The sequence below is a fragment of the Leucopleurus acutus genome, assembly GCF_964270905.1.
Source record: "Leucopleurus acutus genome assembly, chromosome: 13".
Taxonomy (NCBI): Eukaryota; Metazoa; Chordata; class Mammalia; order Artiodactyla; family Delphinidae; genus Leucopleurus; species Leucopleurus acutus.
This window is the reverse complement of record NC_139155.1, coordinates 39681787-39695107: the sequence shown is the minus strand read 5'-3', so window position 1 is coordinate 39695107 and position 13321 is coordinate 39681787. Positions and strand designations below refer to the sequence as shown.

General features: G+C 46.0%; 1 protein-coding gene across 7 annotated transcripts in view; it reads left to right on the top strand.

The window, feature by feature from the left end:
- The window catches only part of FHOD3 (formin homology 2 domain containing 3), a gene marked incomplete at both ends in the record, with an annotated part of 492573 nt that overhangs the window by 70855 nt on the left and 408397 nt on the right, over window positions 1–13321 (top strand). For all 7 annotated transcript variants that reach the window (XM_082852719.1, XM_082852718.1, XM_082852717.1 and 4 more), the window contains one exon: window positions 3021–3085. In XM_082852719.1, coding sequence (XP_082708845.1) covers window positions 3021–3085 — 65 coding nt within the window. The remainder of the gene's footprint in view (window positions 1–3020; window positions 3086–13321) is intronic.

The following is a 13321-nucleotide window of genomic DNA, read 5'->3' as shown; positions in this document are numbered from 1 at the left end:
GTCTGATTGCCTGGTTTCTCAATGTACAAACATTGAAAAATGCAGAAAAGATGATACCTCCAGAGTGGTGTGCTGATGGCTTCCTCAGAAACACTGTCCTAGTTCTTATGCAGGTGCCTGGATCCCTTGTGACCAGTCCTTGTGGGACTGGTCAGTCTCCAGTCCTTGTGGGACTGGAGAATTCTGTGGGAACACTGAAGCACTTCCTCAAAATGCAACTTTGTGGTTGTTTGAAGATAAAAGTGGGGGCTATCAATGGGCCCTTGTGAACTTCTCTAGAACTTTTGAGGAATTCTGAAATATTTTCTCCTGCCATCCCGTGCTTCTTCCCCTCTGGGCATCTAAAGCATGTATTTTGTCTACTGTCCATTTGGTATTTATTTTTGATTCATAACTGCTGATAACATGAGTTACAAAAAAATCTTCCAGATTAAAGAACTTTGGGTTTGCTGTTTCTAATAGTTAGGGTCTGGCCGTCATCAGGGGTTCACTGGTTTCTGCTCCCAGCTGAGCCCCTGGCTCAGCACTGGGTGAGGCTGCAAGCCTGGTGGCTGCTGCCCCCACCCCAGAATACCTTTCCTGGGAATTCACACAAAAGGCTGTTCAGCAGCTCAGTTCAGTGCACTAATGGGAACTTTCTTCCTAGTATGATCACAAGAATTGAAGGAATGTCAACATCAGGACTGTCTAGAGAAATTTAATCAAAATGAGATGGCAAAGGAATATGTTCCAGATGAAGGAACAAGATAAAACCCCAGAAGAACAACTAAGTGAAGTGGAGATAGGCAACGTACCTGAGAAAGAGTTCAGAGTAATGATCGTAAAGATGATCCAAGAACTCGGGAAGAGCATGGATGCACAGGGCGAGAAGTTACAAGAAGATTTTAACAAAGAGTCAGAAAATATAAAGAACAACCAAATAGAGTTGAAGAATACAATAACTGAAATGAAAAGTACACTAGAAGGAATCAATAGCAGAATAAATAAGCCCCCCCCCCCAAAAAAAAAAGAATAAATGAGGCAGAAGAACGAATCATTGAGCTGGAAGACAGAGTGGTGGAAGTCACTGCCACAGAACAGAATAAAGAATGAAAAGAAATGAGGACAGTTTAAGAGACCTCTGGGACAACATCAAATGCACCAACATTCACATTATAGGGGTCCCAGAAGGAGAAGAGAGAGACAAAGGGCCTGAGAAAATATTTGAAGAGATAATAGCTGAAAACTTCCCTAACATGAGAAAGGAAACAGTAACCCAACTCCTGGAGGCACAGAGATTCCCATACAGGATTAACCCAAGGAGGAACATGCTGAGACACATAATAATCAAACTGACAAAAATTAAAGGTAAGGAGAAAATGTTGAAAGCAACAAGGGAAAAGCAACAAATAACACACAAGGGAATCCCCATAAGGTTATCAGCTTACTTTTCAGCAGAAACTCTGCAGGCCAGAAGGGAGTGGCACAATGTATTTAAAGTGATGAGAGGGAAAAACCTACAACTAAGAATACTCTACCCAGCAGGGTTCTCATTCAGATTTGATGGAGAAGTCAAAAGCATTACAGACAAGCAAAAGCTAAAAGAATTCAGGGCCACCAAACCAGCTTTACAACAAATGCTAAAGGAACTTCTCTAGACAGAAAAGAGGAGGCCACAACTAGAAACAAGAAAAATACCAAATGGAAAGCTCACCTGTAAAGGACTGTCAAGAGAGAAAAAGATTTTTTCTGTGTGAGGAAGAAAGTTTTGAAGAAGTCTGTGTTTATAGGAATCTCAAACTTGTCTTCTGAAGATGGGTCGAGTGTTGTGTATTTGTGTAAACTCGAGGCTAGTACCTTGCACATAGTTTAACTAAAAAGGAGGGTCTTGGCTGCATTTGAAGGGACTGTGAATGCAGATTCTCTGCCCACGAGGAGCTGCCGGGTTGCAGGCTGCTGCATGTTTTTGTAGGACCATGCAAGTGGTTTTCTTTTCTCCTTTAAAAGAATCAAAAAAAATTTTTTTAAACCATACTTTCCCCTCTTATTTGGTCTCAAGAATAAAAAATATGATTGTTTCAGTACTATAATATAATTCCTGTGACTTCCTATCACAATATTAAGTGTGCCCTGGTGAGATTTCTGTCCTCTTTTGCTCCAGCACAACCACAAAACCAGGAAGCGGGAAAGTACTGTGAGACTGGTATACATGAAGCCCTGATGGGGAGGGAACTCAGCCACTGAGCTGGTTACCCGCTCCTCTGCTGGTTCCTGGCTCCATTTTACCTTTGTCCACTGGCTTCCCCCTTTCTTCAAACCTCAAAGCCTTTGCTACCCTAGGTAGCCAGGACTCATGTTCTCCCCATTTATCTTCTCTCATCTGCTCTGGGCTTCGGTCCTTCTCTGTAAAAGCGGGCTGAGCCCTCATGGGAGGAGAACTGGGGAGGGGGCCATCCTTTTCCTTCCTTTATAAGAAGTGAAGTGAAAGGAAGCAAAGATGAGACAAGGTGTGGTGTACCTTGACATTCTGCTGACAAATAGCCTACACGCCCCCTTTGCTGACTCCTGTCTTCAGGGAAAAGCCATGTCTTGAATTGATACACAGCAAAACAGCTCTTGCTGATTACCCCACTATGTGTGTCCTTTCCCGATATGCAAAAACATGTAAAAATAGCCATGGGAATGATCAAGCAGATCTGTGCTGTTACATTCCAGGGATTTCACTTCATGGGCACAGATTTTAAAAATTTCCCAACATGGTCAGGCACGAGTACACGGAACTCTGTGGAGTGGACCGGGTTTGGCAGTGAAATGTGTGTGCCAGTCCAACAGAGTCAGACTTCATCGTTTTATTTCCCGTAAAGCCCTGTGACGTCACAGCGTTTCAGGATACATTGTTGTTCTGTGTAGGCTCCTGCTTATCGAGAGCCTCTACCAGGTGTGGGTGTCCGAGGCGAACCGTCAAGTTGATTGACAGCAGGTAGGGTCACCCTGTTGACTCCTCTGATGCCCATGTATGTTTTGTCTCCTGTCTCCGTTAGGCGGGGCAAGAAGCACAGCATCATCCTGAGGACACAGCTGTCCGTGAGGGTCCACGCCTGCATCGGTGAGTGACATCTGCCGGAGGGGATGCTTGTCATCTGCCCTCAGTGATGAAACGTGATGATTAATGCCACTTACGGGAATGAAATGCAATAGTCACCATTTTGCTATCTATGCTGGGGTTAGCCCCTGTCATATATTGTTAGAGATTTGAGGGAAGCGGTTTCTGGCAAGGTTTGGAAACCCTGTCTCATTCTGGCTGCCTTTGCTGTTTGGTTCGTGAACAGAGCTCGAGGTAAGACAGACACATCGGTGATGAGGTTCTTTTTGGCAATGCTGGGAGAGATGGGGTTCTTCCTGGGGCTGTGCCAGTGTGAACCTCCAGCCAGTTGAAGTGACCTTTTTTTTTTAAATTTATTTTTTTATACAGCAGGTTCTTATGAGTCACCCATTTTATACACATCAGTGTATACATGTCAATCCCAATCTGAAGTGACCTTTACGTGCCTTCTGGTGGCTCTCTGCAGCTCCCTGTGGGGAAGTGGGGCCTGAAGCTCCAGGCTGTGGTCTCAGGAGATCGAAGGGAAGCCTCAGGTCAGTGCAGGACAGGACACACGTGGATGCAGAGCAATACGGTGTTGAGCGGACGTATTTGTGGTTCAGATGGCTTGCCTGCGGTCACTCGGGAAACCCCACTGACGCCCATTCCTGCAGCCATTGATTTTCCGGGACCCATTGCTTTCCCCATTATACACGTGGGCTAAATGGTAACAAAAGTGGTAATTTACGCTAAGTAGACAGTCTCCATGGGAAGGTGTCCTCCTGGCATTGGGCCAAGTTGAGGCAAGTATGTAATATAAAAAGGAAAAAGAAAGGAACTAAATTTCATTTTATGCATAGAAGTTTTCCATATCTGAGTCATTTTGTGTTTATTTAATACATGTTGTGGTCTTAATTCAGGTCTGCAATTAGCAGAGCATCAATCATCCTGTCGAGGCCCAGTCTACACCTGGAGTGTGGCATGCATGGGTGGAGTGGAGGGAATCGTCTCTGGTTCCTCTTCTTTCTCCCTGCTTTCCTGTTGGAGACCCAGGGATGGGGTGAGGGAACAGCTGGATGTGGAGGGGAAGCTGTGTAATTTTACTTCATTTGGTGTGAAGTGGGTGAGGCTGCAGGTGTCCCGAGGGACAGTGTTTGTCTTACTCTGTGGTTGGCGAGTAATTGTGTAGCCGACACGTAAACCTCAGGGGCTGGAGGGTCAGGGCGTCAGGAGGGTTCGTGATCTCGTTGGAGACAAAACGAGATCTGCAGGACCTTCATTACTGACCCTGCTCCTCAACTGCCTGTAGCACTGAGTGACCTTAAAATATGCACCAAAATATGCTTTCTTTATTACTTGCTTTATATTTTTCAAATTATTTTATGTGTATAAATCGTGTCTGCCTGAAGAAAAAGCCTGTGACCTATGACTTTGGGTAAATTCCCTTCTGACCCTCATCCTGGATCTGGGACGAATCCAGGCACATACCATGTGCTGAATACAACCAATACTGAACATTGGTTGAAATATAGCTGATAACCCGTTGAGATTTGGGACATGAGTACGAATTGGTATTTCCCAGGGACAGTAAGGCTGTGGAAAGCAGATTTACACTCAAACTGGCTAGATCAAAATCCTAATGAGCTCACTACCTTTTAACAAAATTCATTCTTTGGCAGTATACACTTAAAATGTTTGAAGTACAGGGTTTTTCTAACCAGCTTCCACATTATTGACTCACCGCATTAACTGGTGTATTGTTCTGTAGTCCCATGTCATGCATGTGAACACACATCTCATCTCCATGGCACCTGAGCCCCAGCAGCCAGTCCAGCCCACTGTCTCTCAGGACGCCCAGGTCTTCCTATTTGAAGGGTTAAACTGGGTGCTGACGGGATCAGCGTGTTTGTTCTCAAACCTGCTTATGCCAGTTGCACTTACTATTGGAATTATGTAATTTAATGAAATGGGATGTGAACGTTTTATAAACTGATTAAATACAGGTATACAGAGTCACTGCTATGAGTATATTGGAAAAGATTCAAAATTAGTTACTACAAAAGCATTTCTGTCAACATGAGTGGGTTGTGATAACTACAGAAGGTGGGGGAATGTTGTAAAAATCCAGAAGGATTCTAGTCTTTCTAAGTTCTAAGACACTGAGATTGGGAATCATAGACTATATTATGTGAGTGGTTCATGAAGGAAGGTCCACGGGGAGTCCCATTAGACCTTTATTCAAAGAAAGGTCATGCCCCAAATGATGTGAGGGTGCATCTCCTGTGCTGTGTGCCTGGCAACCAACTGTGTCTCATCCCAGAGAAGCAGGACGGTCAGTCACCATGGCTGCAAGTTAAAGTCTTAAGGTGTGTATGTGTCATTTTTAAAAGATTTCTGCTTTAATCCGTTTTCACCATTAATTAGTTCAGGCCTGAGTGTGTTGGATGAGAGGATTTGACTGTGTGAATTAACATCAATGCCCAAGAAGGCAAAGTTCTTCCTTTGTATTAAAAAACCCTCTTTCCCCTTCCACTTCCTGTTATTGGCAAGATCTGGAATAGATTTATTATAATAGCATTAAATATTATCCTTTGGTTTATGTGTAGACAAAGGAATGTATGCATCGTATGTGTGATGTACCAGCCCCCATTGTGACATATTCTTTCCCATTCCAAATGGCGATATTAGATGAGATTTCTTTGGGATTAAAAAAAACCCCAACAAACCGGGAACAATCTTCAGTTGAAATGGCAAAGGAAAGCATGACAGGGGGAGAAAACCTTTTTCACATTAGTTAGTTGGGTCCTTGTTTCCTTTCAAGGTATTTCCCCTCCTCACCATCTAAGAAATGATTGAGTGATTATAGGCATGGGACAGTGACTGCTGTCTTAGGCCTAGCACCATACACAGCTCCCCCAAAGACCTACCTTCCCACTGCATGATTGGACCGGAAGGATCCAGGATCACCTTAGGCTCATGGGCTTAAAATGCTATCAAGTAAATTTCTCCAAAATAATGTTTTCTTCACCCTATATTCTCTTCTCCTTTGTCCCTGTTTTAATTAAGTATAGAATGTTTAGAATCCAGGACAGCATGTGGATGAATTGGAGGAGACATGCCTTTGATTCTCCAGTGTTACCTTTGGAACTCTGTACCCATTGGGATGAGAGTGGAGTGGAGCCTTCGTGGTGAGCAACCAGGCAAACCTCATGAGAAATGAAGGCCACGGGGCACTGCTTTGATGGTCCCCGCAAGCAGCCGAGACAGGTCTTTGCTGATAGTAGGAAGCTGGAATGAGATTTTGGTACCGAGAGAGGCCTCAGGCTTTTTGTACCTCTGTGCTCCTCTCCACTGTATTATTTTGCACATTTTTAGTATGACTACTTTTTTTTTTAAACCTGATTTTTTTTCTTTTTTAAAAAATTTGTTGGCTGTGTTGGGTCTTTGCTGCTGCACGCGGGCTTTCTCTAGTTGCAGCGAGTGGGGGCTACTCTTTGTTGCGGTGCGCAGGCTTCTCATTGTGGTGGCTTCTCGTGTTGTGGAGCACGGGCTCTAGGTACGCGGACTTCAGTAGTTGCAGCACTCAGGCTCAGTGGTTGCGGCACCTGGGCTCTAGGGCGCACAGGCTTCAGTAGTTGTGGGATACAGGCTCAGTAGTTGTGGTTCGCGGCCTCTAGAGCGCAGGCTCAGTAGTTGTGGCACATGGGCTTAGTTGCTCCGCAGCATGTGGAATCTTCCCGGACCAGGGATTGAACCCGTGTCCCCTGCATTGGCAGGCGGATTCTTCACCACTGCGTCACCAGGGAAGTCTCTAGTATGACCACTTGATGTAACATAAGGTAGCAAACAATGCATACCTTGCCTTCTTAATCTAGCTTCAGCCCCTCAAAAAAACAATGGTCATATTGTGGGCATGAACTTAACAGATAGAAATAAAAAAATCTATGACCGGTATGTGAAGTCTGCATTTAATGAGGTTAGCTAGAGAAAATAAATTTTTTGGTCCTAGCAAGTGATCCTGTTGCCAGACACCAGAAAAATGTTCAGAGGGCCAGCTGGCTCCGATGACTAAGTCTCATAATGAAGAGAAAAGGAGTGGAAGAATTGTGGAGTAAGGAATGGAATTGAGAATTAAAAAAAAAAATAAGGTTTGAAGTCATTAGAATCCTAAAGTTAGTATCTGAGTGTTTTCTACCAGCTGACTTCAAAGGCATTTTGTTCGGCTTAAAACCTCTGTGCTTCAGTTGTCTGAAGCAAACCCTGTCTTCTCATCAAGAAAATGAACCCTGTTGATTGATCTTCTGGGACTCATAATGCTGGCACTTTTTTTTTTAATTTTTCTGCAGTACACGGGCCTCTCACTGCCGTGGCCTCCCCCGTTGTGGAGCACAGGCTCCGGACGCGCAGGCCCAGCGGCCATGGCTCACGGGCCCAGCCGTTCTGCGGCATGTGGGATCTTCCCGGACTGGGGCACAAACCCGCGTCCCCTGCATCGGCAGGCGGACTCCCAACCACTGCGCCACCAGGGAAGCCCTGGCACTTTTAAGTATCCAGCATTGAGTAAAACAAAAGGATAAAAAATTGGCTGAAGATTCCCAAGTGTCATTGGTGCTCGTAGTCAGGAAGAACAGCCCAGTGCAAAGCGTCTTTAGACTTTTTAGAGGCATTTCCCCCAAACCTCTGAGATGACGAGGTCTGCCCGTAAGATTGAGGTGAGCTCGGCAGAAGCTGGCAAGGTGGCCGAAGGGATTAAGCTCTCCACGAGATGAGTCTCATCTCTCATTAAAGGTCAAATCACAGGGATAAAGATATTTTTTAAGGCAAGAAAACCACGTAGGAGAAGACTGCTTCATCCACTGATCAGAAATGTAGTCATTTTCCAGCAACAGAAACATCAACAGAGCGAGGCATCAATATATCATTTGCAAAGCATTTTCCTCTCGCAGGCAAAGTCATGCAGCTGTGTGCTTTGCACTACTCTGTCACAGCAAAGAGCCGAATGACAAACAGTGGAGCATTTCTTCAAGAACCTTCTAGTACAAGAGTGACTGTGGGGATTCAGCTCATGTGCCAGCCAATGTAGAGAAGGTGGCTCCCTGGGCACAGTGTCGAGAAGGATCCTGAGGCTATGTGGAGTCTAATGGGGAAGGACCCTGTCTCAGTGCCGGCTTTCACTGGCAGTGATGGAGGTAGTGTGTGAGTGTGTGTGGTGCGGACAGCAGCTCAGGGACTCCTGGTGAGGTACAGTTTCTGTCCAGTGTCTGAACCCCCTCTAGCTATGGTGTAAAGGGCCCTGGGCTTCTGTGTGCAGAGGGTGGGGAACGGAGCCATGATCCCTGAGCCCTGCCATCAACCCACCTTGTTCCCCAATCCCTTTCTCAGGTTCTGCCTTTCTTCTTATGCCTGTGAATACGAGCAGGGCTCCTCCGTCCTCTCCACCTTGCCGAGCTTTCTGACTGACTGTCTTTCCCTCTCTGCTCAGTGTGAGCTGGGCCCTCCAGGCCCTGCAGGGAGGCTCCCCTCCAGCTAGCTTTTCCCATGTTACCCTCACCCCTCAGGCGGGTTGCTGAGTGTCACCTGGATTCCCATGTGGTCCTTACTGCTTCTTGATGTGGACTCTTTGGGGCTCCCATGAAAACTAGGCCTTCTGCTAACATCAGAATGCCTTTTGGACGCTCTTGGGCCTAGTAGCACCCGGGTGGTGCTTCTGTGTTAGCTAATAAAGAAGAGGAGCCCCTGGCACCGTGGATGCAGAGGCACCATGGCCTGTGCAGTGACACGCATTAGCTTGGGTGACCAGCCCGTCTGGGTGCTGGGGTGGAGGCCCGCACAGGTGCTGCTGGCTCCCTGTTGCCCGAGGTGGCAGGGCCCCCACTGTCCTGGGTATCTGCAGGAACAGAGTAGAACAGTCTGTTCTCTGAGCAGGAGACACCTCTAGAGTCATTCCTTCCCCTCTTGGGCCCCCTGCCCGTCTTCCTCTGACTCTAGGTCTTGGACCTGGGCTTCTTGCCGACTCTGTCCTGCATCCCACAGGAGGCTGGTTCTGTTCTTGTCCTGCCTCTGCAGCCTTGGGTTAGGGGTGGGGTTCCCTCCTGCCCTGTTTGTGGATGTCACAGTGGCCAAACTCACAGTGTCCTGACCAAACTCTTCGCTAGTGGGTTTAGGTGCCGTGGGTCACATTTCCTGTTTTCTGTCCTTTGATGTAGGGATCCAGTGATTCTCCATAAACCCTGGAGCCCACTCCCATTCCTGCTGTCTTTCTACGGAGCCCTGAGTGGCTGGCGGTGGTCTTGGCACAAGACGGGCCTGGGTTTGAAATCCTGAGTCTCCCTTTGCAGAAGGAGACTGGTGCCTGTATTTTTTTTTTTAAAACCTCCTCCCTTTTATATCCCAGCAAGTCTGTGACCCATTTTTGCCCAGAGTTCTGCACTCTAGGTAAAAACAAGCTCTCTGGATTAATCAGATTAAACACTTCTTATCATCTGCTTCCTATTAATCTGTCTCAGCTCCCAGATGACAGACCCCACAGGATGTCCATGTGTCTAGAAGGCCGTTGGGTCTGGGCTGGGGGAGGTCGGCTTGTCAGCCTCTCCCCACTCTGTGTGTAGGGTGGCTCCTCTAAGGTGCCTTACGGTCAAACGGTGATTGACAGATGTGCCCCCTCCCCGACAAGAACAGAAGAAAGGATATGGGAAGGATGTGAAACATACCACTAGCTTGTCAAACAACATATCTGTCACAAATGCTATAGAGTAGATAGATAGATCAGGAAGGATTTGTTGCCAAAAATTTAAAAACAGCTAGAGAATGAATTTAAAGAATGGCTCTACCATCTGCAGACATGCAGGTAGACATAAATATGGGGATGAATAAAGAAAAGGAGACACAAACTATGAGAGAGCACGAGAACCTTCCAGGTACAGCTGGAAACTCAGGTCAGCTATGGAAATTAAGAGGCATCAAGAAAGGGAATATGGACACGAGCAAAATGTGAGTTGCACAGGCAAGAAAAGCAGGTGTATCAGGGTCCCTTTTGGCAGGTTTATTTCGTGTTTGTGCTCTCCACCCCTGACCCATGAATTTTACCTTATTTAAATGATTTATTCATTGCCCCTATAGGACTTTGTTAACTCTCCTCTCTAAGGATCTCTAGATGTTGAAAGATAGAATTTGAATGTTGCCTTGGAACCATTATCATTGTCTTTGCTCTGCATTGTGCTAGTGAAATTCTAGCCAACAAAAAAATTGACACTGGAGAATGTAGTCGTATTGGTGGAGACACCTGTAGCAGATGTTATAAGACAAGTTTAAACCATGTGCTGCCAGTTAGACTCCAAAGTTGCTGTCCAGCAGAACCTTAGTTCTAGAAAACAACCCCTGGTAAAGAAGCCACCGTGCTTTCGATTTCTTCAAGAGTGTCCTGGGACTTCCCTGGTGGTACAGTGGTTAAGAATCTGCCTACCAATGCAGGGGACACGGTTCGATCCCTGGTCTGGGAAGATCCCAAATGCTGCGGAGCAACTAAGCCGGTGAGCTGCAACTACTGAACCTGTGCTCTAGAGCCCGCGAGCCACAACTACTGAGCCCACATGCCACAGCTTCTGAAACCCACGTGCCTAGAGCCCATGCTCTGCAACAAGAGAAGCCACCGCGATGAGAAGCTCACATACCACAAGGAGAATAGCCCCCGCTCGCCACAACTAGAGGAAGCCCGCGTGCAGCAATGAAGACCCAACATAGCCCAAAATTAATTAATTATTTAAAAAAGAGTGTCTTTCCTATAATGCTTTCCACTCACAGGTCTGCCCCGCATGTGGGGTGCAATGCAAACTCTTGTGCCTGGCTCCCTGCGCTTGTGCCGATACCCGTGAAGAGACAGACTCGTTCTTACCACGGATCAATAAAAGTGTATGTCAGGAAACAAATGCTTTGTCTCATTACTAGAGACATTGATATCCAGAGGGCTTGGGAGCTGAAAAGTAAGATGGATGGCTTGCAAGTGTCCTGCCACATGGAGATTCTCCAGGGATTGGGTGTACACTCATGTACTTTTCAGGTCTTTCCTAGAGACTTGGAGAAAACAGATTTTTGGGGAGGCGGCTTCTTTGGGCATTTTACCAATTTCTGTTGTGTTAGAAATACCTAATGGGAAGTATTTTAACTTGGAAAAAAACACATGGAAAGCATTAGTAGTTCAGCAAAACATACAGCCAGTTGAAGATTTAATTCAAAGGAGAAAAAAAGGTGTTGGAGAATTTGTTAAAGTGCTGTTGGTCTCCAGTTCACTTAATAGAGTAATAGCGACGAAATGGCAAAGGAGAAAATTAAGGTTAGTATAACTGAAATCTTGTTAGCATCACTGGAAAGAACAAATTCTGTTGTTAATTATACCCAGAGGTGATATGATGTATCTGTATCCTAGTAACTGCACTGTGATGGTGTGGGCAGGAAGGGGGTGTACTTTACAAGGATGTGGGGGAATCTTTGTGGGACAAAGTATAGCGCTAGGTGTGCATTGAACACTTCAGTCATTTCCTAGTCTTTTAGAAAGCCTCCACTTTAGATTCAATGGTCCACTTAATAACAATCTTAAAATTAGATAATGCAGCTACCAGTATTTCAAAAGTTGTAAAATGCTACAGAGATGATTAGTTTGAGAAGAACTAACCCTAACCCTAAACTGTAGATTGTTTATCTCAGTCATTTAAAAAAGGTCATGTGAACCATGTTCACTGAATGACACCGTTGCAGTTTTTCCTTTCTCACCCACGTTTCACGGACCCTCACTACCCCTCCTGAGCCTCGGGAGGGGCTGAGACAGGTGGGCATTTTCTCAAGGCCACGTGCTTGGGAGGTGCAGGGAGTAAGGCTTGACGCTGTCGATTCCCTGACTGGTGGTCTTTGCCCTGGCCTGCTGCTTCTCTTTTTAGGCCATTTTATATAGTCTTTAGCCCTTTTCTAGATATGTGATTGCAGATACAGATGCAACTGTCTGGTTTGAAAAGTCTGAGAAAGGCTGCCGAAACATCTAAGGTAACATTTTCCCTAAGTGAAGTTTCACCAGGCTTCAAAGGACGGTCTTGCAGTCGAGCTCCTGTGTGCTTCACAGATTGTCTTAGGGAAAAGCAAACAGCCAAGAGAAATGGATTTCACCCTTCAAGAGCTGACCACGTTTAGTAATGCAGTTAAAATCCCTTCTTCTGAGCTGGGCTGCCGACTCCTGGAGATGGAGTTGGAGCTTCTGGGTCCCTTCCAGGCTACATCCTGACCCAGTGGACACACGGCCTCTCATTTTGGGCTTTGTGTTGGGAAGTCCCTGGAAATGGTTGCCTCTGGCTTTAGGAGCTGCCCAAAAGGAACAGAAGGGCTCTGGGCTGGAAGCCATGAGTCTTCCTGTTCCTGGTTTGGAGATCTGGTTCTTATCTGGGAAGATCTATGAGGTAGGGATTCTGTGTCGGGTAGAGGCTACCTCTTGAGTATTGAAGGTGGACTGTTTTGTGTCCAGCCTACAGAAGCTGACCTCAAATTATTTGTCGAGTAAATAAAGCCTCTTGTGATATTGTGGTTTGTATTAAGAAATGTGTATTTGGTCTTCATCCTGTTTCTGGCACAGAGCTCCTAAAGCCCTTGGAATTTCCTAAGTGATGAGAGCAACAAAGATGTTTTTTGTTATATTAACAAGGTGACTTTTGGACCCCCATCTAGGGATGGGGGCTGGTTGCCAGTGGAGCCAACCATGTGATTAGAGGGTTGGAACTTTCCGATTTACCTCCTGACCTTTGGGGAGATAAGAGGGGCTAGAGGTTGAATGAATCACCAGTGGGCAATGATCTAATCAGTCATGACCATATAATGAAGCCTCCATTAAAAACCCCAAAAGGATGGGATTCAGAGAACTTCTGGGTTGGTGAGCCCATGGAGATTCAGGGAGAGTGGCAGGCGAGAAGAGGGCATGGAAGATCCTTGCCCTTTCTCTTTACTTTGCCCTGTGCATCTTTTCCATGTGGCCGTTCCTGAGTTACATCCTTCTCTAATGAACTGGTGACCTAGTGAGTAAAATGTTTCTCTAAGTTCTGTGAGCTGCTCTAGCAAATTAATCAAACCCAAGGAGTGGTTCATTGGAACCTCTGATCTATTGCTGGTTGATCAGAAACATGGGTGACAACCTGGACCTGGGATTGGCCTCTGAAGTGGGGTGGGGGCAGTCTTGTGGGACCACTTGTAGGACAACTACTGAGCCCAGGTAGATAGTGTCAGCAT